This window comes from Chrysochloris asiatica, unplaced genomic scaffold, assembly GCF_000296735.1.
Source record: "Chrysochloris asiatica unplaced genomic scaffold, ChrAsi1.0 scaffold00040, whole genome shotgun sequence".
Taxonomy (NCBI): domain Eukaryota; kingdom Metazoa; phylum Chordata; class Mammalia; order Afrosoricida; family Chrysochloridae; genus Chrysochloris; species Chrysochloris asiatica.
Genome location: NW_006408558.1, coordinates 18,678,668 through 18,702,453, shown reverse-complemented (window position 1 = coordinate 18,702,453; position 23,786 = coordinate 18,678,668). Strand labels below are relative to the sequence as shown.

At 51.0% G+C, this 23,786-nt stretch overlaps 2 protein-coding genes and 1 pseudogene across 5 annotated transcripts in view; 2 read left to right on the top strand and 1 right to left on the bottom strand.

The window, feature by feature from the left end:
• Positions 1–2,160: 2,160 nt before the first annotated feature.
• Positions 2,161–3,155, bottom strand: LOC102817481 (annotated as a pseudogene).
• A 5,017-nt stretch (positions 3,156–8,172) lies between these two features.
• On the top strand, positions 8,173–16,684 carry PELI3 (pellino E3 ubiquitin protein ligase family member 3). Of its 3 annotated transcripts, XM_006860884.1 has the most exons (7): positions 8,173–8,321; positions 8,852–8,923; positions 11,693–11,822; positions 12,346–12,447; positions 13,354–13,548; positions 14,019–14,207; positions 15,688–16,684. In XM_006860884.1, exons 1-7 carry the CDS (start codon positions 8,173–8,175, stop codon positions 16,255–16,257), a joined length of 1,407 nt encoding a protein of 468 aa, XP_006860946.1. In that variant the 3' UTR covers positions 16,258–16,684. The 3 variants fall into 3 exon arrangements, with proteins under 3 accessions (XP_006860946.1, XP_006860947.1, XP_006860948.1); XM_006860885.1 differs by lacking the exon at positions 8,852–8,923; XM_006860886.1 differs by lacking the exon at positions 8,852–8,923 and having other exon boundaries at positions 8,173–8,310; positions 11,799–11,822; positions 15,688–16,257.
• Positions 16,685–20,699: 4,015 nt separating this feature from the next.
• DPP3 (dipeptidyl-peptidase 3) overlaps positions 20,700–23,786 on the top strand; it is a 22,219-nt gene continuing 19,132 nt past the window's right edge. The window contains exons 1-2 of one of the 2 annotated variants that reach the window (XM_006860880.1): positions 20,700–20,750; positions 21,967–22,241. In XM_006860880.1, the coding sequence (XP_006860942.1) occupies positions 21,972–22,241 (270 nt within the window). In that variant the 5' untranslated portion in view covers positions 20,700–20,750; positions 21,967–21,971. The remainder of the gene's footprint in view (positions 20,751–21,966; positions 22,242–23,786) is intronic. The other variant, XM_006860881.1, reaches the window with a different exon arrangement.

Here is a 23,786-nt window from a genome sequence, read left to right as displayed (position 1 = left end):
AGCACTGGAGACACTCATTCATCTATTCCAAGAAATTTAGAAGACAGCCACCTGGAAGAGATCCATAACTGTGTCCATTCCAAAGAGCGATAACCCAATGGAATACGGAAATCATCGAACAATATCATTCATATCTCACGCAAGTAAAATTTTGCCAAAGAAAATTCAGAAACGGCTGCAACCATACATTGACAAGGAAACTGCCAGAGAGGTTCAAGTCCGATTCAGACAAGGGCGTAGAATATGCTAACAGCAGATGGATCTGAAAGAGAACACCAGCAAGATGTTAGCATGTGCTTTGTTGACTATGCAAAGGCTTTCAATGGGCATGACAAGGAATGGACAACATTGCAGAAAAGAAATATTCCAGAACACTTCATCTTGCTCATGAGGAACCTGTACATAGACCAAGAGGCAATTGTTGGACTAGAGAGAGCAAGGGAGCACTGAATGGTTTAAAATTAGGAAAGGTGTGTGCCAGGGTTGTATTCTTTCACCATACTTATTCAATCTGTATGCTGAGCAAACAATTAGAGAAGCTGAATTATATGAAGAAAAACGTGGCAACAGGATAGGAGGAAGATTCATTAACAACCTACAATGTGCAGATGATACAATCTTGCTGGCTGAAAGCAAAGAGGACTTTAAATATTTAATGATGAAGGTCAGTCTTTGGTATGGATTGCACCTCAATGTAAATAAAACAAAAGTCCTCACCACTGGACCAATAAGCAACATCCATATAAATGGAGATAAGACTGAAGCTGTCAAACATTTCATTTTGCTCAGATCAACCATCAACGCTCATGGAAGCAGCAGTCAAGAAAGAAATCAAATAACTTATTGCATTAGGCAAATCTGCTACACAAGACCTCTTTCACGTGTTGAAGAGCAAAGATGTCAGTTTGAAAACTAAGGTGTGCCTGACTCAAGCCATGGTATTTTCAATAACCTCATATGTATGTGAAAATTGGACAATAAATAAGGAAGACCATAGAAGAATTGATACATTTGAGCGATGGTGTTGGAGGAGACTATTGAAATTACCATGGACTGCCAAAAGAACAAATCAGTCTGTGTTGGAAGAAGTACAACCAGGATGGCCAGACTTTGTCTCTCATACTTCAGACATATTGTCAGGAGGGACGAGTCCCTGGAGAAGGATACCATGTTTGGTAAAGTGGAGGGTTGGAGAAAAAGAGGAAAACTGTAGCGAGGTGGACTGGCACAGTGGCAGCAGCAATGAGCTCAAATGTGAGGTTGGTGCAGGACTGGGCAGCGTTTCGTTCTGTTGTGCATAGGGTCTCTTTGAGTCGGTACCAATCTGATGGCACCTAACAACAACATTTTCTCCCACAGAACAGCTAGTGGATTCGAACCATCAACCTTTTAGTTAGCAGTCCAAAGCATAATCCACTGAGCAATCCAGGTTCCTTCTATAAGGTTTACCTTCCAACCAAACCTACTGCCATCATGTTGATGTCAGCTCACAGCAACCCTGTATAGGGTTGTGTAGGCTATAAATCATTACTAGATCAGAAAGCTTCATCTTTCTCCCACAAAATGACTGCTGGGTTTGAAATGCTGACCTTGTGGTTAGCAGTCCAGTGCTTATCCTACAGGGCTTCTTCTATAAGGTATGTTGTTGTTGTTATGTGCCATTGAGTCATTTGTAACTCATATTGACCCTGTATAAGGTTTCTATGGGTGGCTGGTGGGTTTGAACTTCTGACCTTGTGGTTATCCTACAGCACCACACCAGGGCTCTCTACCAGGTATGTTATAGGTACTATTATAATGTCTATGTTACAGGTGAGGAAAAGAGAGGTTAACAGAGAGGAAGTTGTTGATTTTTCTATAAGTCACGTTAAATTCTCACCAGCCAATGGAAACCCAAATGAAGTTGGGCTCGAGAAAAATAAAGTTCGATATCTTGCATGTATGAATTATGGACTGAGGTTTGTATCTAGTACACATAAATGATGCTCAGTGGTCCCCAGGAGAGCATGAGAGAGCAGACAGAGAAGGAAGAAGGCAGAAGACAGGCTGGGGTCCCTCTCACCTTTGATTGAAGACACAGGGATTTGGGATCCAATAAATATCCACATGTCGTTCATACCTCTCTCTCCATCCCACATTCAGTCATCTAGTCCTGCTCTGTTATGTCTCCATAGTTTGGAGTGTTGAGGGGGTAGCCTTAGTAGGCTTGGATAGAGGTGGAGAGGGACTCACTGACTGCGCCCTCCACCTCCCACCCCCAGCTTGACTGCTTAGAGTGTGTTTTCCTTGGCAGGCCAGCAGGGAGCATTTGTTGATGGCGTTGAGGTTAATGGATGTCTTCTTACTCTGAGCCCCAGATAGGAAGGTGACCCCAGTAACAGCAGGGGGCACTGTGTGGCTCAATGCTGTAATGGTTGCCATGGCAATCTTATGAGAGAACTGTGCAGACATGCCCTGGTGTTACAGTATTGACCTTCAGCAAGGAGCTTTCCAAGTACTCATGATGGTCACTCAGAGCCTTGTACACAGCAGCCAGTTTTATACTGACAGTGTGTCAGATCGTGGTCCTCATCGGAGAGGATCTCAGGCTCCACAATGGGAATGATGCCATCCTGCTGGCAGATGCTGGCATAACAGGCCAGCATGTTGATGTTTTCCATGATGGCGAGGGCTAAAGGAGTATGTTCCCAATCTTCAGCACACAATGCCATTTGGCAAAGTCAGCTCCACCCTTCTTGTACTGGGCACAGTGCTCAGACAGCCCATCCAGTCCTTGGGTGGTGCTTTCATTGTTTGTTCTTGCCAGGAGTACAACGTCCTTGTCCACCTTGATGTCCATAACACCCACCGCCCTTGGCTTTGATAACTTAGGGAAAGAGATGCCCATCATCTGCTTTTTGGTAGAGTGTCTCATGGAAGAGGATGACACCCCAATGCAGGGCTTCACACAGTCATCGGCGGTCAGCAGAAGCTGGTGGTAGAAGCAACAGTTCTTGCAAGATGTTCTCAGTATCAATGGTCTTCAGCCGCTTGCCAACGCTTCTGGAGGACTCATCTGCAGCTAGGATGCCCTTTCCTGGGGCCACAGTGCAATGAGCAATGTCAGATAGCTCCTCCTTCTGCTTTGGGGTTTGTACTGGGTATGGGTAGGGCATGGTGGTGGCAGTGGTGGCAAATTCCTGGTGCAGGAGAGAGGTGGATTTGTGGGCTACGGTGGGGACAGTAGGCAGATGGATTGCAAAAGTGAACCCACAGTCATCACCAGCACCTGGGTTCTGCCTCACCTTCATTTTTGAAAGATAGCTTTGCTGAATAAGCTATTCTTGGCCGACAAATTTTATATTGTTTTCCTTTGAGCACTTTAAATGTTATCCCACAACCTCCTGACATCCATTGTCGCCTATGAGAAGTCGTCTGTCAATCGTATTGGTGGTCACTTGCAAGTGACAGGTCACTTTTCTTTTGCTGCTTTCAAGATTTTCTCTTTCTCTTTGTCTTTCAGCACATTTATTATGAGTGTCTGTTTGTGGATTTGCATTTTCCTACTTGGAGTACATTGAGCTTCCTGGATGTATAGACTAATGTTTTACCAAAAAAAATGTGGGATGTTTTCAATAATTATTTTTTCAAATATTTTGTTTTGCTCCTTTCTTTCTCTCTGGGGAAAAAAAAAAAATCAGCTCTTTTCAGTAATAGGACTGAGGGCTTCACTTTCCTACTGACTGTCAACCAGAGGTCAAACTAAGCTCTTAGAGATTGCCCTCAGTTCTTGCCACATGGTCCTTCCCACATAGGCAACCCACATATGGCTGCTTGCTTCTTTGAAGTCAGAAAGTTAGTGGGAAAGAGAATCTACAGCAAGATTAGTGAACTGGCTTTAAAAAGTCATTGTGCCTTCTGCCTTCTCTCTTGGATCACATACTCTGAGGAAAGCCACGTGTCACAACATGAGAACATATAAGCAGTCACGTGGGAAAGTCTGCATGAAGAGTAACTGGTGGCTTTTTGCCAACAACCAACACAAACTGGCCAAGTATGTGAGTCTCCTAGGATGGGAATCCTCCCAGTTAAGCTTTCAAATGACTACAGCCCCAGGATTGTACAGCATCTGGATTGCCATCTCCTGAGTGACGTTCCCAAGTCAGTACCACCCAGTTAAATGATTTCCATTCCTCATTACCTGAAAATGTGTGAGATATTAGTTATTATTTCAAGCCAATACATTTTGGGAAAGGAGGTCTGGTAGCACAGTGGTCATGCAGTAGTCTAGTAACTGAAAAGCTGGTGGTTCAAATCCATTGGCTGTACTGTGGGGTATCTAGCGTATGTGCAAGATGTTCAAGCCATCAGTCCTTTCATTGTAAAAGGGGGCATAAATTGTGAAGTCTAACTTTTTATCACCTTCTAGAACAAAGGCCAGCATGCTTTTTGTATAAGGGACCAGACGGTAAATATTTTAGATTCTGTGAGCCATACAATCTCGTTCACAACTACTCAACTCTGCTGTAGTAGTGTGAATACAGACATAACAAAGGGTTCCGATAGGAATCCCCTGGGTGGCACAAATACTTAAGTACTTGACTACTAGCCAAAAGGTTGGCAGTTCTAATCCTCCCAGAGGTGTCTCAGAAGTCAGGCCCAGTGATCTGTTTCTGAAAGGTTTCAACCTTCAAAACTCTATGAAGCAGTTCTATTCTGACATACGTAGGGTGGCCAGGAGTCAGAACCAACTCAACAGTAAGTGATTTACTGGTGTACAACTACTCACCTACTAGGAGACAGTGTAGTAAGTTTCAGCTTTTCTCAAGTGATTTCCGATTTAAGCTCGGCCCTTGTGAGTCTCTCTCCCCGGTCCTCTATTTAGAGTGACTTCTCAGATCTGAGGAGACTTTCCCACCATAAGTAGGTGCTACTACTGTTTCCACTTTATAAATAATGAAATGGAGGCATGGAGAGATTAAAAGACTGGTGTTCTTGGGACAGAACATGAAACTTAAAGGGACCAGGGGTTGGAACCTAGGTTCTGTGCCTGATGGTCGTCCCCATTTTCTCCCGGACAGGGCTGAGATCAGGCCCACCACTTTGAGGACTACAAAGTGGTCCAGCTATGCCCCCTCTTGACCCCTGAACTCTACTCCAGGAGAAACCTCTGCCTCCTGCAGCTGACCCTGACACTCTCTCAGGCATTCTTCCCTACCATCTGATGGTAGCATTGGGAATCTAGTCAAACCTCAACCCCACACTTGCCTGGCTGTGTGGTCTGGGACAAGTGTTTCCCCCTCTCTGAGCCTCAGTTTTTGCAACTGTAAACAGCGAACTATAATGGTAATGCAACATGTGTTCACTGAGGGCTAGTCTATGACAAATACCGTGTTTTAGGAAGCTGTACAGATAAAGAGGATGGATCCTGTCCTAGTGCCCTGTGCCCTAATGGTAGCTGTGTGTATCTAGCATGGAGGTGGGCAGTGTAGGCACTCAGGAATGGAGGGAGTCCCATGACAGGATTTGAAGCTTGGCAGCCTAACTTCTCAGGAAGTTTCTCTTTGAATGACTTTGTCCCTAAAGGATGTTCTAGTGACTGTTTTCTTGTTGCAACTGGCCACTCCAGCCTCAGAACAGTTGGCTAGGCAGTTGGTATCTTGGACTATATTTAGTTGGGGGCAATGAATGGGTGTGTGTGTGTATGTGGTGAGCCCAGGGATGTGGTGGACTGGGAGCTTCGCATGCAAAAAGCTTCAGGAATGTACCCTACAGACTCACACTCATGCTTCATAGCTGAGGTTAATGGCCACCTCCTTCATACAACCTGTGGTCATTTCCCCCGTAAACATATACCCTCCAACGACAGGATGGATGAGTCCACTCCCTGGACATCCCCCAGCCCAAGGTTAGGGACAGGATCTGATGCATCCTTGGGTCTCTCCTGTCGCCTCCTCTGAGGTCTTGTCCCGTTGTTCATAGCAACAAGGTACAGAAAGAAGTGAGGAGTTAAGACTCTGGAGTCACAAAGCTGAGATCCTTTAGGGGCCCTTTCCTAGGAAAGTAACCCTGAGCATGTCATTTTCTACATCGGTTTTCTCATCTGTAAAATGGGCGTTTATCGTGCCTACCTCCCAGGGTCTAAAGGTTTTAATTTGCTCAAAGTACTACAGGTCTGGCAATAACTGATACAGTAGCTCCCTGGAAGGGGCCACGCGCGCCCTCGAGGTCTCTCTTTGTGACATCTTAGAAGGGGTTTGAATTAAGGAGGGTGTTAAACCGGCTGGAAGGCAGTGTAAGGTGGTTGAACCGGCTGGAAAGTAAGTCTGCGACTCAGTTTCGCCACCACACATCCTTCCACTACTTCCTTTGACATTTTCCTTTTCACCCTACCCACCCTCTGCTCCTCTGCGGTCCGGAGTCTGGGGTCTGGGGCCCGGAGGTGCGAGGTCCCAGGAACTAAGATAGGTGAGGGTCTCCGGGCAGCTCCGTGACCCTAGCTGTGGCACGAAGGGGGCGCCCGAATCTCTAGGAGAACCAGGGAGTTCCCGGAAACTAGGGCGAGGCCTGGGGAGTACCTGAACTGGGACAAGGGTCTCGGACCACCGCAGTCTCCAGCAGGTGAGGCGGGCCGAGACAGTCCCTAAGACAGGGTGATGGGCGGGGCTTCCCAAGAGTTGAGGGAGGGGTCGGAGAGGGAAGGAACCGCCGGAAAGGGGCGGGGTCAACGTAGCCGCAGGGGCGTGGCTCTCGCGGGGCGGGGCAGATGGGCGGAGTCTTGATGCCGTGGGCGGGGCGTAGCGGCTGGCGCTCGCCCCCTCCCCGGCCCAGGGTGTCCCCGTGACAAGGCAGCACTCAGTCGCCGTGGGCCGGGCCCATCCCGCCGCAGCGGCCCCGGCCAAGCAGGGGCGAGGCGAGGAGAGCGCTGCGTGAGCGGGACTGGAGAGCAGCGAGGTGAGGCGCGGGCTCAGGGGGCGTGTTTGCGAGCCGGAGTGGCGGGCGCAGGGGCCGGGGGCGTCCGCCTGTTGAGGGATCTGCGCGGTAGTGTACGACGGGCGCGGGTCTGGGCTCACGGCTCTGTGGCGGGCCCGCGGGTGGGTATCTGCGTAGGCGCTGGCTGGCCTGTGTGCCCCGGGCCAGCCTGGGCGGCCCCTCCTCCACGGGGCGGTTTCCAAACAGGCTTCCTACGGGCGAGGCTCTGCTGCAGCCCCAGCCTGAGGGTTGAGCGTCGCCCCACAGGCACCCGGAGCCCCGGCGGCCTGGACTGCAGACAGACACCTGCGGGAGGTAGTGGGCACCCCCAGGAGAGCCTTGGAGGCCTGCTGGCAGGGCGAGGCCAAGATGGGGAGACTGAGGCAAACGGATGGAGAGGAGGTAGCAAGCTGACAGGCAGAGATGGGGAGGCTGGTGGGTAGAAAGACCGGGAGAAGGACGGGCAGGGAGGACAGAGAGTCATTGAGAAACTGACAGACAGACAGAGGCCTGGCCCATAGTCAGAAAGATGAAGACGGACAGATAGATTCCAAGAACCTAACAGAGAATGGGGGGATTTCTGAGGGGACGGAGCTGAAAGCTACATCCAGGAACAGAGTCTGAGATGAGAGGTAAGGGACCCCAAGTTATGGGGTGCCCCGCTGCCAAACATACCCCAGACTGGAGTCTTAGCCAAAAAGCAGCCTCTGCCAAGTTGATCCCTCCAAATATCCTCACACTCTGATGGTGCCACCCCCTCCCTCTTGGTTCCATCCCTCCATCTCCTCTCTCTGGTATCCCAGCAACTCTGGCAGTTTAGGGGAGGCTGGGGTGAAGTGGTTGTCATAGCAACAGAGGTGGTGAAAGGTCACTGGGCCTTATCCTAGGCGGTCCTGCAGCAGACGGGAACTGAGATTGACTTGGGCTGGTGGGGGAGAGAAGGCACCTTGTGGTGTAGTGATTAAGCACTCAGCTTCTAACCCAAAGGTTATCAGTTTGAACCCACCATCATCTCCGAGGAAAAGAGGAGGCAGTCTACTTCCTCAGAGGTTTAAATCCTGGGAAACCCTATGGGGCAGTTCTCTGTCCTAATTGGTTGCTAGGAATTGAATTAAACTCATGGATGATGGCTTTTTGTTTGGGGAGTTGTTGTTGTTAAGTGCTGTAGAGTCAGTTCTGGAATCTGCCAATCTCTCTTTCTCCTCTCCCATCTTGCCCAGAATGGTGCTGGAAGGAAACCCTGAAGTTGGGTCCCCCCGAACTTCAGACCTCCGCCACCCTGGGCACAAGGGCTCTTGTGTCCTCTCATCTGGTGAAGACGCCCAGCCCGGCCAAGAATCCATCAAGTATGGTGAACTCATCGTCCTGGGGTGAGCGTCCCTGGGCCAGGCAAGGCGGGCCATCAGGTACCCCCAGGGCAGCCAGACAAACGAAGGATCCCAGGTCTCCAGCATAGTGCCCCTTCTGTTGCCAGATCAAGAGGTCCTATTGATCCAACTCACCTCCATTCATAATTGTTATTTTACTTTCCTATGTTTCATAAGTGACTGAAATAATGACTGCCCACTCAAACTTCTGATCAAATGAGAGAGAAAATCACACCAGCTGCCTTTCATAAAGTACCTACTGTGTGTAGTGTGGGGTAAAGAACTCTGGTTCTCCAGCAAAAACGCTTGGTTCAAATCCTGCCTTTGCAAGTTGCTGAACTTCCCTGTGCCTCAGTTTCCCTGTTTGAGCAGTTAGGGATGATTTCCAAGGGCTCAGAGGGTTGTCAGAAAGAAGGAATGAAGTGATTTCTGGAAAGGACAGAGAGCAGTGCCTGACACATATCAAGGGTTCTGTGAGGCAGGCCTGTGGCAAGCCCTTTCATGGACATTATTTCATTTCAATCTTCACAAAGATGCTGTGAGAAAGGAGGTGAGGAAACCGAGGCTCAGAGAGGGGAAGTGACTGGCCCAAGGGCACACAGCTGGTAAGTGGCAGGCTGGGATTTGGACCCAGGTCTTTCTTAACTCTAGGTCTAGTGAGCCTTCATTAAGGCACAGCGGACCCTCCTGCTACAGGTGAGGAACCTGAGGCCAGGAGAGAGGAAGTGACGTGAGTTGGTGGCTGGGCAGATTTCTTTTCCCAGTCTTCGCCTAACTGCCCCAGGACTCCTGTACCAACCACTTAGCTATTCCCTGAGCTCAGACCCCTCTTCTTCCTCGCTCACCCATCATGTCTTTTAGGTCCCTCTTTGCCATCAGTCATGATGACAGTAGCTGATGAACAGTAAGCACTATCATCATGGATCATTATGGTTATGGAGAAAGAATAATGACTTCTGTTTGTGGGCCCTGGTGGCACAGTGGTTAAATGCTTGGCTGGTAACCAAAACATCAATGGTTCAAACCCACCAGCCACTCTGCCAGAGAAAGATGTAGCATTCTGCCACCGTAAAGATCCAACCCTGGAAACCACTATGTTGTTGTTATTGTTAAGTGCCGTCGAGTTGGTTTCGAACAATAGCAACCCTGTATAGGGTTTCCGAGGAGTGACTAGTGAGCTTGAACCACTGACCTTGTGGTTCAAACCAACTAGGAGTTCTATAAGTTGGAATCAACTACATGGCAATGAGTTGTTGGTTTTTTAATTACTGTTTGTGGAAGGCGCACTGATGATGCAATGGTTAAGCACTTGGCCTGTGGACTAAAAGGTTGGCAATTCAAACCCACCAGCTGCTTCCCAGAAGAGTGGATTGGACGATCTCAGTCCTAAAGATGAGAGCCTAGGAAACCCTATGGGGCAGTTCCACTCTGTCCTACTGAGCCACTGTAAGTGGGAATGGACTCGCAAGCCCCTAACAACAGCTGTTTGTTGACATGTGCCATGTGTGTTTATTCCTAATAATAATAACTAACATTTATCAAGGGCTTACTATATGTATGGCCAGACTCTGTCATGAGCATTTGAAAATGCTTTATCTCATTTCCTTCTTACAACAAACCTGATAAGCTAGCCCCGTTTTACAGAGGTCATGTGATGAGTGGAAGGAGCCCTGGTAGCACAGCAGGTTAAGGGTTGGGCTGCTAACCACAAGGTCAGTGGTTCAAACCCACCAGCTGCTCCTTAGAAGACTGTTAAGACTGTCGGCTTCCATAGACTGCCGGTCCCGTAAACCCAAAGGAGCAGTTCTCTGTCCTATAGAGCTGCTGTGAGTTGGAATCGTCTCTATGGCAGTGGGTTTGGTTTGGGTGATAAGTGGAAGAGCCAAGATTTATTTAAGCCACAGTGCCCTTGACTACCACACCTCAAGGTCCACCTCCCCACCCCCACCCCCGCACGTGTAAAAAGCTCACTAGAGGAAAATGACACTCCTCTTGGGGCTATTTATCATGGAAAGCATTCGTTAGGAGCCCCAAAGTAAGAGCTGGCTCTCCATTTGAGGGTGAGCCACTGTGGGGGAGACTGAAGACTTCGGGGTACAAACCCTTTTGATGGACATTTGGCTTCTGCAGGACAGGGGATCCCCACACTAGCGCTACATCAGACCCGCCTAGGGAGCTCATTGAAATCATACACATTTCAAGCTCCCCCCACCCCCAAACTTATAGAATCAGGGCTAGGGAATCTGTATTTTGCAACATTCTATGGAAGCTACTACTCAGAATCTTGTTTGGTTTGGGTATCTGTTCATTTTGACCATTTCTCGTCTCTAAAACCATCTGTGACTCACCATTTCCCACAGAATAAAGTCCAGAGTCCTCAGCCTGGTGGTCAGGACCAACCTTCCAGGCCTCATCTTCTGGACTACATTTCCCCGTCCATCCACTCATCACACTAAGCCCTGCCAGCCTTTGGTCCTTGGTCCAGGGTGAGCTTTCCACCTAGAAGGGCTTTTGGGAGGGAGGCCAGAGTCAGACCAACCCAAGCTGAAATCTGGACTTTTTCACTTACTAGCCTCAGACCTCAGACAAGTCAGTTGACCTCCCTGAGCCTTGATTGTCCCCATTTGTAAAATGGGAAGAAAGCTACTTGCCTCGCAGGATGTTGCACAGATTCCATTAGACCATTGATGATGTAACACCTCAGGAGGCTCCCATGCATGGCCCCCCATCTTTGCCTCTCCCAATCATTCCCTTTGGACAAGGAAAGGAAGGTGGACATTTGACATAGATGGATGTCTGGAGGGAGTGGCATCATGGAGATGTTTTTCTTTCACTTTGGTTTTCAGTAGCGCTTGTGTTGTAATCAATGAGCTTTGTGAAGATGACTCCTTTCCAGTTCTTCAGAGCCCAGTAGAAGCATCTTCTCTTCCAGAAACCTAACACTGGGTCAGAGTTCCCTGTTCTGCCTCTGGGCCTGTGGCGTAGTTGGCTTATACCTGGGTCATGCAGGTGGTGACCCAAGATCCTTGGGAAGTCAGGGATCTTTCCCCCTCCCCTTTAGGCCACAGAATGGACCTGAGCTATGGCATCTCTGCCTCCCTAGTCCCCAGCCCCCAACCCAGCATGGCTCAGGTGTCCAGGAAATTGATGTGGTTGATTAAGTGAAGAAGCTCTTTTGGAGATGTTCTGGCCCCTTTCCCTGCCCCATGTGCACAGATGTGATATTGTAGGGTCTTCTGGTTTCAGCTGGTTTCAGGGTTTGTTTATTAAAGTAGGATCTGCCCACAATTGTCCGTTTCCTCCAAGCCTTAACAAGGACTCACTTTCTCTCTGCTTCCCCCAACCCTGCCTTCTTCACTCCCACCTCTCTACAGTTACAATGGGTGTCTGGCAAGCGGGGACAAGGGCCGCCGGCGAAGTCGCCTGGCACTGAGCCGCCGGTCGCATGCCAATGGGGTGAAACCAGATGTCATGCATCACATCTCCACACCACTCGTCTCGAAGGTGAGCAGTGTCTCCCAGCAGACCTTGACCCCTGCCCTGCCCATGGACTCACAGCCCGGGTCATTAGCCCTCCGAGTCCTGGCTGCCCCCAGCCCTGTGAGAGCCGGCAGCGGTGTCACCGCCACCATTACTGAGGGGCTACCAAAGGAATGGCGATGGCCTTTACAGTCTGCAGAGTGCTTCCCCTCCCCCTACCGTGCCTTCTTGCGGAGCCTCTTGGCCACCAGCCCCTACCCACTGGGCGGAAATAATCAGCCTCATGTTAGAGGCAGCCAAGGCTCAGAGAGGGATGTGACAGTCACATAGCAATGATAAAGGAAATGCCATTGGCTTCAGAGGATCTGCTGTTTCCAGCTGTGTGGCTTTAGCTGCAGTTCAGAGAGCGGGAGTAACCTGGTCTGCTTGGCACAGTGGCTGGAGGGATGAAATCCGGTTCCCGTGTACAGCCTTTGCTGCACATTATACCACTGGGGCCTGGCTTCTGGCCCAGCGGCTCACACTTCTCATCTTGTTTCTCTACCAGGCACTGAGTAACCGGGGCCAGCACAGCATCTCCTACACACTGTCCCGGAGCCACTCAGTCATAGTGGAGTACACGCATGACAGCGACACAGACATGTTCCAGGTACGTGCAGGCCACTAGGCCACAGGGCCTCCACTGGGCTCTGCAGGTATCTGGGGCGGGACCTTAGAGAAGGTGCTTCTGGGATTTACATTGCTGCCAACGCCTATTCAAGGTCTCCCCATCAGGGCTGTGGACATCAGTCACCAAGCAAGACTCAACTCAAGACCTGACTCCCAGTCTGTGGTTGAGGGTGTGGGCTTCAGAGCCACCCTACTTGGGTCCAGATCCCAGCTCTAGCCCTTACCAACAGGGTAACTTTAGGCCAGAGTTTGGGTCTTTGGGTCTCAGTTTCCTCCTCTGTAAAATGACACCTATAATAGTGCCCAGCCTATGGAATGGTTGGGAAGATTAAATGAGATACTAGCCATAAAACATTTAATATGGGACCTGAAATACGATCAAAACTTGCAAAAATGTACTACTCACTGCTAATATTTGAGCCCTCCCAAGCCATGGAGGAAACAGTCGCAGGAGAAGGATGTCATGCTGGGTAAGGTGGAGGGTCAGAGAAAAAGAGGAAGACCCCTAACAAGATGGATTGGACAGGTGGCATCATTGATGGACTCAAGTGTAGCAGCGGTAGTGAGGTTGGCCCAGGATCGGACATTGTTTCATTCTGCTGTGCATGGGGTCGCTATGAGTCAGTTCCGACTCGATGGCACCTGACAACAACAACAGGCCATGGGTAGTGTGCCCTTATTCTGTTCTAACTGCAAATGGACTTGTGTTTATGGTGTAGGGTGCTCCCTTCTGACTTGCCCCAGACCCCATTCCCAGTGCTCACTGGCCCTGGAGGCCCCACCTGAGGACCTGAGGACCCAGGAGTTGGGGTGCACTGCTCCCTTCTGGCAGCTGCTGGGGATGCCAGATGTGTATCTCTAATCCTTGTGCTCCCCCCTCTCACAGATTGGCCGTTCCACTGAGAATATGATCGACTTTGTGGTGACAGACACATCCCCTGGAGGAGGGGCTGGAGAGGGTCCCTCTGCCCAGAGCACCATCTCCCGCTACGCTTGCCGCATCCTCTGTGACCGAAGGCCGCCTTACACTGCCCGCATCTATGCCGCTGGCTTTGATGCCTCCAGCAACATTTTTCTTGGAGTGAGTGAGCTCCCAGGCCAGGGTGGGCTGGGAGGTGAGAGCGTCCTAGGATGATGAGTAACCATAACTGCGTAGTCCTACATAACAAATAAACAAAGTGAGGCACAGAGAGGTTGGTGACTTGCCCAAGGTCATGCAGCTCCAATTCCAGTATTTTCTGGGCAGTGTAGAGGGTCCTAGAGGAAAAGCAAGCAGGCAGCTAGGGACTATGCAGGGGTGTGTGTTTGGCCCCACAGGTGGTCCTTGGCTTGGTTTATATACACTCAACTACTAACCTCAAGGTTGATGGTTCGAACCTCCCCAGTGATGCCATGGAAGAAAGTCTTGGTGATCTCCTTCAGTAAAGATTATAGCCAAGAAAACTCTACAGAGCATTGTTCTATTCTGCAACACTTAAGGTCGCCATCGATTGGAATCCACTGGATCGCGATTGATTTGGTTTGTTTGTTGTATTTTTTTGGTGGTCCCAGGAACGGGCCGCCAAATGGCGGACACCCGATGGCCTGATGGATGGTCTGACCACTAACGGGGTTCTGGTGATGCACCCAGCCGGCGGCTTCTCCGAGGACTCAGCCCCGGGTGTCTGGCGGGAGATCTCAGTCTGCGGGAATGTGTACACGCTGCGGGACAGTCGCTCAGCCCAGCAGCGGGGGAAGCTGGTAGGTGGCTTGGTCTGGCGGCTTCTAGACTGTTCTATCCCCACCCCTTCCATGCTTCCTGGCTCCTAACAGTCTGTTGTTCCCCTACCCAAGCCAGGGGATGGTCTCCAGTCCTCCTGCCCAAGGGAGCTCAGGAGTTCTTAGCATGGGTCACTTGTCCCTTGCCACAGAAGGAACCAGACCAGTGTCCCCGAGTGTAGTCACCTATCCCTGAAGTCCAGAGATGAGGGGAGACTAAGCAAATACATTCACAAGAGGCTTTGCGGATACCAGCAGTATAAAAACAGTCACACCCTCTTCTGAAGTTGACACTTGGCCTGGGTGTGAGCAGTTTATAGTCTACAGTGTTAGAAGTACGTAGTGTGTCTGTCACGTTCCTATGGGCTTATCTTCATTATCCTCTCACGGCACAAAGAGAGCCCTTGGAGTCATCGACACAGATAGTGGGGCATGGTACACACCAGAGAATGGAGTTAGGAGCTGGCAGTAAGTTCTAGAGAGGGCTGAGGGCTTGTCCGAGGTCCTGTGGCCATGTCCTCAAATGGGCCGTGTGGACAGAGTTCTTCCTAGTGTGGGGATGTGAGGCACAGGGGTGCACGTAACTCTTTCCAGAGTATCAAGTCAACTGGGCAGTTTGGGGAAACATGATTCTTAGAACATGCGCACAAACATGTCACTAGTATATACTTGTTGCTCACCATCTATGTGCCAGCAAAGTTCCTATAATTCATGTAACCTTCATGGCCATTTGGGAGACCCAGACCTGGTTGGTGTCTATCTTGAGACTGAGGGAATGAAGATGTTGTTGTTAAGTGCCGTCGAGTCGGTTCCGACCCATAGCGACTCTGAACAGGGTTTCTGAGACTGTAAATCTTTTACGGGAGCAGAATGCCTCATCTTTCTCCCCCGGAGCAGCTGGTAGTTTCGAACTGCTGACCTTGCGGTTCTTAGCCTGGTTTGTAACCATTACACTACCAGAGCTCCTGAGGGAATGAAGATACAGAGGTGACATTTCTTGACCAGGGACACAGAGACAGTGAGTGCCGGAGCCAGGATTCAAACCCAGACAGTCTGGTCCTCAAATGCTTCTAACCAGAACCCTCTGCACAGCTGCTTGATAGGCAAAATTGCATTCTGGGTAGAGGAGTTCAGCTTTGCTATTAGGGGAAAGTTTGGGGAAACATTTTAGAAAAACTCAGTTGTGATGCAAACACAGATTTGATAGATAAGGAAACCCAGGCATATGTCCTGCTGAGAGTGAGGGTCAGGGTCAGTATGTGCCTGGGGTGGGAGCACCTAGCCGCTCTCCCACGTGACTTCACAGCCCTCCCTGCACCTCTGCCCTAGCCCGCCCACCAGGGGGCGCTCTCTAGGGTGGTTCTGGGGCTGGACCCGAGACTTGGTTGGGTGAGAGCTGCCAGCAGGCAGGCAGGAGGCCCTGGGGCCTCTCGGGCAGTAAGGCCCTTTGCTGCCCCGGCAGGTGGAAAACGAGTCCAACGTGCTGCGGGACGGTTCGCTCATCGACCTGTGCGGGGCCACGCTGCTGTGGCGCACGCCAGCCGGGCTGCTGCGGGCACCCACGCTGAAGCAGCTGGAGGCCCAGCGGCAGGAGGCTAACGCAGCGCGGCCCCAATGCCCGGTGGGCCTCAGCACCCTGGCTTTCCCCAGCCCCGCCCGGGGCCGCACGGCCCCCGACAAGCAACAGCCCTGGGTCTATGTCCGCTGCGGCCACGTCCATGGTTACCACGGCTGGGGCTGTCGGCGGGAGCGGGGCCCGCAGGAGCGTGAGTGTCCACTCTGTCGCCTTGTGGGGCCCTATGTGCCGCTGTGGCTCGGCCAGGAGGCTGGCCTCTGCCTGGACCCCGGGCCACCCAGCCACGCCTTTGCACCCTGTGGCCACGTCTGCTCCGAGAAGACTGCCCGCTACTGGGCCCAGACACCACTGCCCCACGGCACCCACGCTTTCCACGCTGCCTGCCCCTTCTGTGGGGCGTGGCTGACCGGCGAGCACGGCTGCATCCGCCTCATTTTCCAGGGGCCGCTGGACTAGGCTTCCTGGGGCCTCCTGCCGCTGCGCCTGCTACCCACTAAGGGCACCCACTTGCTGCAGCCCAGAGGAGTTCTGCATGTGGGACCCGACCTGCTGGCAAACAGCTACCCTAGATGGACATGTTGGATGGGCTGTGCGCCTTCCCACTGAATGGGTCCCTGAGATCCCTACCCCAGTTACACAAATGGGGCTTGGCAACAGCTCTGCCCCAGATTCATGGAGGGTGGCCCCCCATGCCTCTGTTCTTCCTGGGGCATCCCCCCTTATGCCGCCTACACTGTGCCCCGGGGGAGTGAAGGGGCCCAGGGGCCCTTGACCCCAGTTCAGGCTGGCTACACCCTGAGCAAGCTGACCCGGTTCCAGACACTCAACCTTCCTGCCGCTGCCCTGGGTTCCTCTATAAACCGTGCTGCTCAGCTGCCCTCACAAGTCCTACGTGTCCCGCATGTGCGCAACACCTCCAGTCCCCAAGCCAGCGATGAGTGGGTGGCAGGCTGCAACCTTCCTCAAGCTGGACTCCGTGCCCAGCAGGCACTGGGGACACAGAGACAATGAGACCTGGTTCCTTACCTGGTGGAGTCTACTGCCTAGGGCAGGACAGGCCAAGTCACCAGATGCCAGTGCAGCTTTGTGTGGGCTAGAACCAGAAGTGCCAAGGGCAGGGGAGCACAGCTTGCTGCCTAGTGGGAGAGTGAGGGAGAGGAGAAAGGAGTCCAGCCTACAAGGAACCTCTAGGCCTACAAGGTTAGAAGGGTGCTTTGGGCAGAAGGAAGAGCCTACAAACGTTTGGGTGTAAGTAAGCAAGCAGAGAACTGCCCAGGAGAGACACTGAGTGGCTGGCACTTGGACTGTAGGTGGTCAGAGAGGGGGCTGGAACTAGACGTGGGTGGTGTTGCTGGGGGAAGATGCTGGATGGAAAATTCTGAACCTCATTTTGTGGACAGCCAGGAATCGACTGAGGTAGGAGGGAAGACGCCCGTTTTCAGAGCGTTGTCTGTAACACAAGGGCTGTCCTTACCGAATGCCCACCACATGCCCTGCACTGTGCTGATGATATTAACAATGACATTCATTGAGCATTCACCAGGCACGGTCTCTGCTTCTCTAAGGCTCTGTCACTTAATCCTCCATGGCACCCCCAGAAGGCAGGTGTCACCATGTCTGTTTACAGGGAAATCGGGGCAGTTGTTCCAAGTCACACGGCAAGAAAGTGGCCAAGGCAGGATTTGAATCCATGGCCGCCTTGCACAGGAGTGGGTACGCCAAGCAGGACTGTTCCAGCAAGGGGCTGGAGGATGGCTTTGTGGACACCCACATGCTCAGTTACCTGTACCCTAGGCCAGATGCAGCAGACGGATAGCCAGGTAGGAGGGGACTGAGGAGCTAGAGCTGGGGGCTAGTGAGATGGCACAGGGAGGAGCAGGGGCCTGAGCCATGTCTTGAATGGCAGGAGATGTTTCCAGAATCAGGGAGGAGTTGGGAGGGCAGCCCAGGGAAAATGCCAGTGAATGAAGAGTTGGGAGTGAAGGGACAGGGTTGGGCAGGGCTATAAACTGGAACTGTTTGTTCTGGAGAAGTGTTGTTTTTCCTCTGTAAGTCAGGGGCCAAGTTTAGGGTGTTTCTGGGGTTGTCCCGAATCATTCCCAGGGGAGCCAGCTAGGAAGACAGTAGGTGGAGCTCTAGAGGGATGAAAATCTGAGAAGAGACTCTAAGCCTGGCCCCAGTAGGCATCATCCCTGATGGAAGAGCTGCCAGAACCTCATGGGGAGTGGTGTCCGTGGGGAGGACCTGCCTAAGGTCACATGGCTGGTTGGGGGCAGTTGGGAAGAAAGGACACCAGTAGGTAGTGAGAGGAGGCAGTGTAATCAGATTCTCCAGGTCATCACTGGCCACCTCAGGAGCCCAGCTGGGGAGGCTGGGGTGGGTGTGAACGGTTCTAACAGCACACATATCCAAACACAAACAAATATACTAGGAAACCAATGCACCCAGCTGTTCTCTCTTTGGGACTCTGGCAGGGGAACATTCTGATCCCATTTCCAGTAACCCTAGGCTCTCAGGAGAGAGGTCAGGCCTCAGCTGAGGGTACCACATGGCCCCTGGGTGAACTCTGAAGTGGTGGATGAGGGGGTCACTGGCCAAGGTCTGCTTTTTCCAGCTCAGAATTTTAGCTCCTCCCACTGCTAAATGGGGATTATAGTCCCCACCTCAGAGCCTGGGAAGCACAAGCAGTTTGTTATATCTGCTACTGACTTAACGATTGGTGGTTTGAACCCATGGCTTTGTGGAAGAAAGGTTTGACGAACTGCTTGCATAAAAATTATAGCCTAGAAACCCCTATGGTGCAATCCTACTCCACCAGAGCTAACAATCCCCTTACTGTTGGTGCTGTAGAGTTAGTTGGTTGCAACCCTTAGCTATCCTGTACAGTGTTTCTGAGGAGTGACTGGTGAGTTTGAACCACTGACCTTGCAATCCAGCGCATTATCCTGCAGCACCACAGAAGGATTCTCTTACTTATTGCTGTTAAGTGGTGTCGAGTCGGTTCTGACCCATAGCAACCCTGTACAGGATTTCCGAGGAGCAGCTGGTGAGTTTGAACTGCCTACCTTGCAATTCAAACGGCTTTGCAGTCTGGTGTATTAACCCACAGCGCCACACCAGGACTCCACTCCCTTCTTGTTGTTAGGTGTCATGGAGTCGGTAGCGACTCATAGCGACCTTATTATGCACAGCAGAAGGAAACACTGCCTGACCCTGGGCCAACCTCACTACTGTTGCCACACTTGAGTCCATCAATGATGCCACTTGGCCAATCCATCTTGTTGTGTGTGTGGGGGGTGGTCTTCCTTTTTTTCTCTGACCCTCCACTTTACCAAACATGACCTCCTTCTCCAGCAACTGCTCTCTCCTGACAATATGTCTGAAGTATGAGAGACGAAGTTTGGCCATCTTGGCCTCTCAGGAACACTCTGGCTGCACCTGTAAATATGTGGAGGGCACTTGAAACAAACTGTGACCATAAAAATGCAGCTGGGTTGAAGTACATCAGAAATATTTTACCTGCCTGCCTGCACTGCCTCTTAGTGGCAGAGGAACGCACTACCATTAACTGTACACTTTTCAACTTTTAAGTACTTTTTGTTGTTAAGTGCGGTAGATTTCGTTGTGACCTCTAACGACTCTGTAGAGGGTTTCCAAAAAGCAGCTGGTGAGCTTGAACCACCAACCTTGTGGTTCAAACCGACTCTGCAGTCCAGGGCATCAGCCCACAGTACCACACTAGGATTCCGGTTATATTCGTTTTAAAGATCCTGAAAATGGTGGCACAAGAAAGAAGAGAAGTGACTTTCTTAGGACATAGCTCAATAATGACAATCATCCTAAGAGCTAAGAGTTAGTAACATTGATATGCCAAGTGTGTGCCTAGCATATCGGGCATCTTTGTAAAGGAAATTGGTTTCAGTGGGAGCAGACGCTGCCCTGGACTAAGATACAAGAGTGGCAGAATAGTGTACCAGTTTTCAGACCCTACCACCCGGCCTTTGCGCAACTCTGGAGAGCAGCGCTGCCCAATCAAACCCTCGGAATTGATACAATTGTTAGCTCTGTCTTTCCACTGCGGATGGCAAGACTCTGGAGGTGAAGCGACCCACTCAAAGTGCATCGCCAGTAACTGGTTCTACCTTTGACCCCCTTCCCACTGACGTAGTCTTCATAGTACAGGGGAGGATTACCCAATTAGCAAGGTAAACACGGGTTTACTTGTGCTTTCTTACTGATCTGTAAATTGTAAAACCGTTCATTGCAGTTTAATAAGAACAAGTAAACCCGTGTTTACCTTGCTTAGGGGGCAATCCGACACTGGCAAATTCACTCTTCCGAAGGAAACTGAGGCTCTGTGATGCCCGCCACCTCTTCCCACTCCCCCAGGCCCGTGACAAGTTAGGGGCGTTCCTTGGCACCCCTGCAGGGCGGGATCATCTCAGCCTGGGTCTGGGCTCACTCGCCTGTACACTCCATTCCCTGCACACGGCGTCTGGCAGCCTCCGAAGTCTCCACCCCAGTTCCCCGAAGCGGGCGAGGTGTGGGAAACACAATACTCCCATTATGTAGGTTGCTAAACTGAGGTCAGAGAATTCTCCAAGGAAAGCGGGGTCAGAGTTGTGAATGGGAGTGTCTTCGGTGCTCCGTCTGATACCCCCACGGGCCACTTCCAGGCCAAGGGGAATCAGTTGGGTCGGCCGGGATCAGGCCTTGCCTGGGAGTCTCTCGGTGGCTCCAGCCCCGCGCGGCCTGTGGACAAAGGCCAATCCGCGCGCGACCTGGCGGCACCGCAGAGACAGGAAGACGGTGCGGCCATTGGCTGGAGCCTACGCCCATCGAGGCCCAGAGGCCCGGCCATTGGCGGGAGACGACAGGGCTCAAGGAGCCCCAATGAATGGGGAGGCCGGAAGCAGGAAGTGAGTTTGCGAATCGAGCAGCTGCAGCAGGTGAGGCTCGGCGCCCGTATTTTGGGGTCAGAGTGTCGTCCTCGGAGGACGAGGGGTGAGCCTGGACGGAGCGCAGGACTGTTTCCTTTCTGCTGTCCTCAGGACCCATTCCAAATTGGTCGCGGCTCCGAGGCCAAGGAAATCCCTGGGCAGCAAAGGGTTAACGCCCCCTTTCAGAATTCCGCGGATTGTCCTGTTGGGGCGGAGCCCGGGTAAGGGGGTGGAGCTTGAAACTCTTACTCTGCAAAGGGGAGAAGAGGTGGAGGGTGCCCTGCGTTAGGACACCCCGGCGAGCTCGGGGTTGTGTGACCTTCGGTAAGTTACTTGACCTATCTACCCTCAGTTTCCCTATCTATAAAATGGGTTTTCTTCCGGCTCTGAACTCCTGTGGCTCTCTGGCTCACCTGGCTGAACACAAGGAGAGGGCAGGACACTTTGGAAGGACCAAAGACAAGAGAAACATCTGTGGGCTGAATGCTGGGATCCGGGAGGGAGGAAGAGTCCCAGAGGAATCACTAGTTAATCTAGGTACACTCTGACAGTATGACCTCGTTGATCTGCTCACCACGTGGTTTTTATCATCTCCATTTTATAGAGCAGGAAACTGAGGTGCACAAGATTGAAGCCTGACTTAATAGGAGTGTGGGGTTGAACCAGAACTGGAGTCTGAGGCTTCCAGCTGGCAGCTGGGACGCTATCCTTGTGACCACTGTGGGGCCGGGAGGGGTGTTGAAGAAACTTAAGGAAAATTTTGGACCAGGAGACCATAAAGTCAGAGAAGGGGCAGGGGAGTCAAAGGCTCTTCCCAATGTGGGGTAAGGCAAGACTCCTAACTCTCTGGGCCTCAGTTTCCTCATTTTTAATACTTTTTTTTTTTTTCTTCTTTTTTAAGTGTCATCAAATCTATTCCAACTCATAAGCAACTTATATAGGGTTTCTGAAGCTGTAAATCTTGGGAGCAGCTGGTGGGTTTGAACTGCCGACCTTGTGGTTAGCAGTCCACTGCTTATCCTGCAGTGCCACCAGCATGCCTCTTTTTTATTACAATTATTTTACAATTTATTACAATTATTCCAATGTATTTGGGAATCTTGGACAACTCACCTGACTTCAGTTAGAATATATGCTAAATGAACTTGTGAGAGAGGTCAAGGTCATGGGGATGTACAGCCAGGTGTGTGTAGTTGCCTGTGCTGACAGTGTTGCTTCTCAGCAGGGCCCATGGCGGACACCCAGTACATCCTACCTAATGACATCGGCGTGTCTAGTTTGGACTGCCGTGAGGCCTTCCGCCTGCTGTCACCCACAGAGCGCATCTATGCCCACCACCTGTCACGAGCCGCCTGGTACGGGGGGCTGGCTGTGCTGCTGCAGACCTCCCCCGAGGCCCCCTACATCTACTCCCTGCTCAGCCGTCTTTTCCGGGCCCAGGACCCAGACCAGCTGCGCCAGCATGCCCTGGCCGAGGGCCTCACTGAGGAGGAGTTTCAGGTCAGTTTACTCAAGCCAAGTGGTATTTCCAAGTGTGAGGGCCCCAAAGCTCTGTCTCTCTCCCTCTCTCTCAACGAGCGGTCTGAGAAGACCAAAAGTTAGGAATATAGGAAACTTCCCTCTGGAGCCTCAATCTTCTCATCTGTAAAATGTACACTAGTGTAGTCTGTCTTACTGTATCAACCCACATTTAGCATGGTGCTTAATTCCAAGTAGATGGTGGCAGCTGAGAGTGTTGACAAAAAAACAGCTCAGTGCTGTGGAGACTCAGAGAAGGCAGAGGAATGAGCTCAAGGTAGGAATCCAGAAGTCTGAGTTCTAGACCAAAAGTTCCTTTTCGCATTATGTGCCCCAGTGCAGAATATTCTGCTTTTTTAAGTTTTTATTGTGAATTGAGTGATGGTTTATAGGGCAGATCATCAGTTTTACACTCAGTCAATAATATTTTGTTTCATTGCAATGATTACAATCCCTTCCATGTACTACCATCAGTTAACAGTGTTTACCTTTATTCCTTTTTTTTTTTTTCTGATGTACACAAATATACAGCAAATAGCTATTCGTTGAAATGTCCAAAGGACACATTTTAGAAGCCAGCCTCCTACCGGCAGGCACACAGCCTTTCTCCTTCCATGGGCCTAGAACCCTCAGCTGCTCTCTCTCTGTGCCATCGCATCTGCCTCCGTCTCTGCTGTCACCACTTTCCTGGTTAGGATCACATGCTCCACTCATGCTCTTCCATCTTGATGGTCGTAGGGTCCTCTGTTCCTGAAATGGAACATTAACTACGCCCAACCCCCCTTTTAGTTTCACATCTTCTACATTTACAGTTGTAATCATTGCAATTAGTCATGATAACAGTTACTCACAGTTAATCAAACAAAATCATATCCCCATCCTCCTTCCATGCCCTGGTTTTTGTTCGTTTTATTAGCCAGGTGCTACATGGATGTATCCTGAGTACCCAATGCTGTGCACAGAAATACAGAAAGCCTCAGGAGAAAACATAACCATCACCCAGTCTTAGTGCCCTCCCCAGACTTTCAGTCCCCTGTCAGTGGATGAGCGTTATATACCTCTCCACGTCCCTGCGTTCCTGCGTTACTGTCTTGTTTTCTCATTTTCATTAATGAGACCACATTCTTCTCTGACTGGGTTTTGTCATGGAGCACTGTCTTAGAAGATCTCCATGGGGTACTTATAGATCCCCCTCATCCCCCTCATTCTCTTCTTGTTGGCTAGAGCACTCCACAGCAGTGTACATTACAGTCAAGTTAACTGTATTTTTCTGTATTGCTGGACATGGATTGTTCCCAGTTTTTCGAACTCTTAGTACCCCATTGAGCATACTTATTCACATATGAGCAAGATCTGTTTCTAGAACCTGAAGTGCTGGGTTAAAAGCGCTGTGCCTTTGTCATTAATTGATGTTCGATCGTCTTCCATAAGGAAGCCCTGGTGTGGTGCTATTGGATAAGCACTGGACTCCACAGTGGCACTTAACAACAACAAAGGTTCCACGAAATTACATTCCCACCCAGTGGC

Coding starts and splice junctions, on each gene's coding strand:
- PELI3 (XM_006860884.1), top strand. CDS start 8,173: ATGGTGCTGGAAGGAAACCCTGAAGTTGGGTCCCCCCGAACTTCAGAC. Junction 8,322..8,851: donor GGTGAACTCATCGTCCTGGG/GTGAGCGTCCCT, acceptor ATCTTCACAAAG/ATGCTGTGAGAAAGGAGGTG. Junction 14,208..15,687: donor CCCAGCAGCGGGGGAAGCTG/GTAGGTGGCTTG, acceptor CTGCCCCGGCAG/GTGGAAAACGAGTCCAACGT.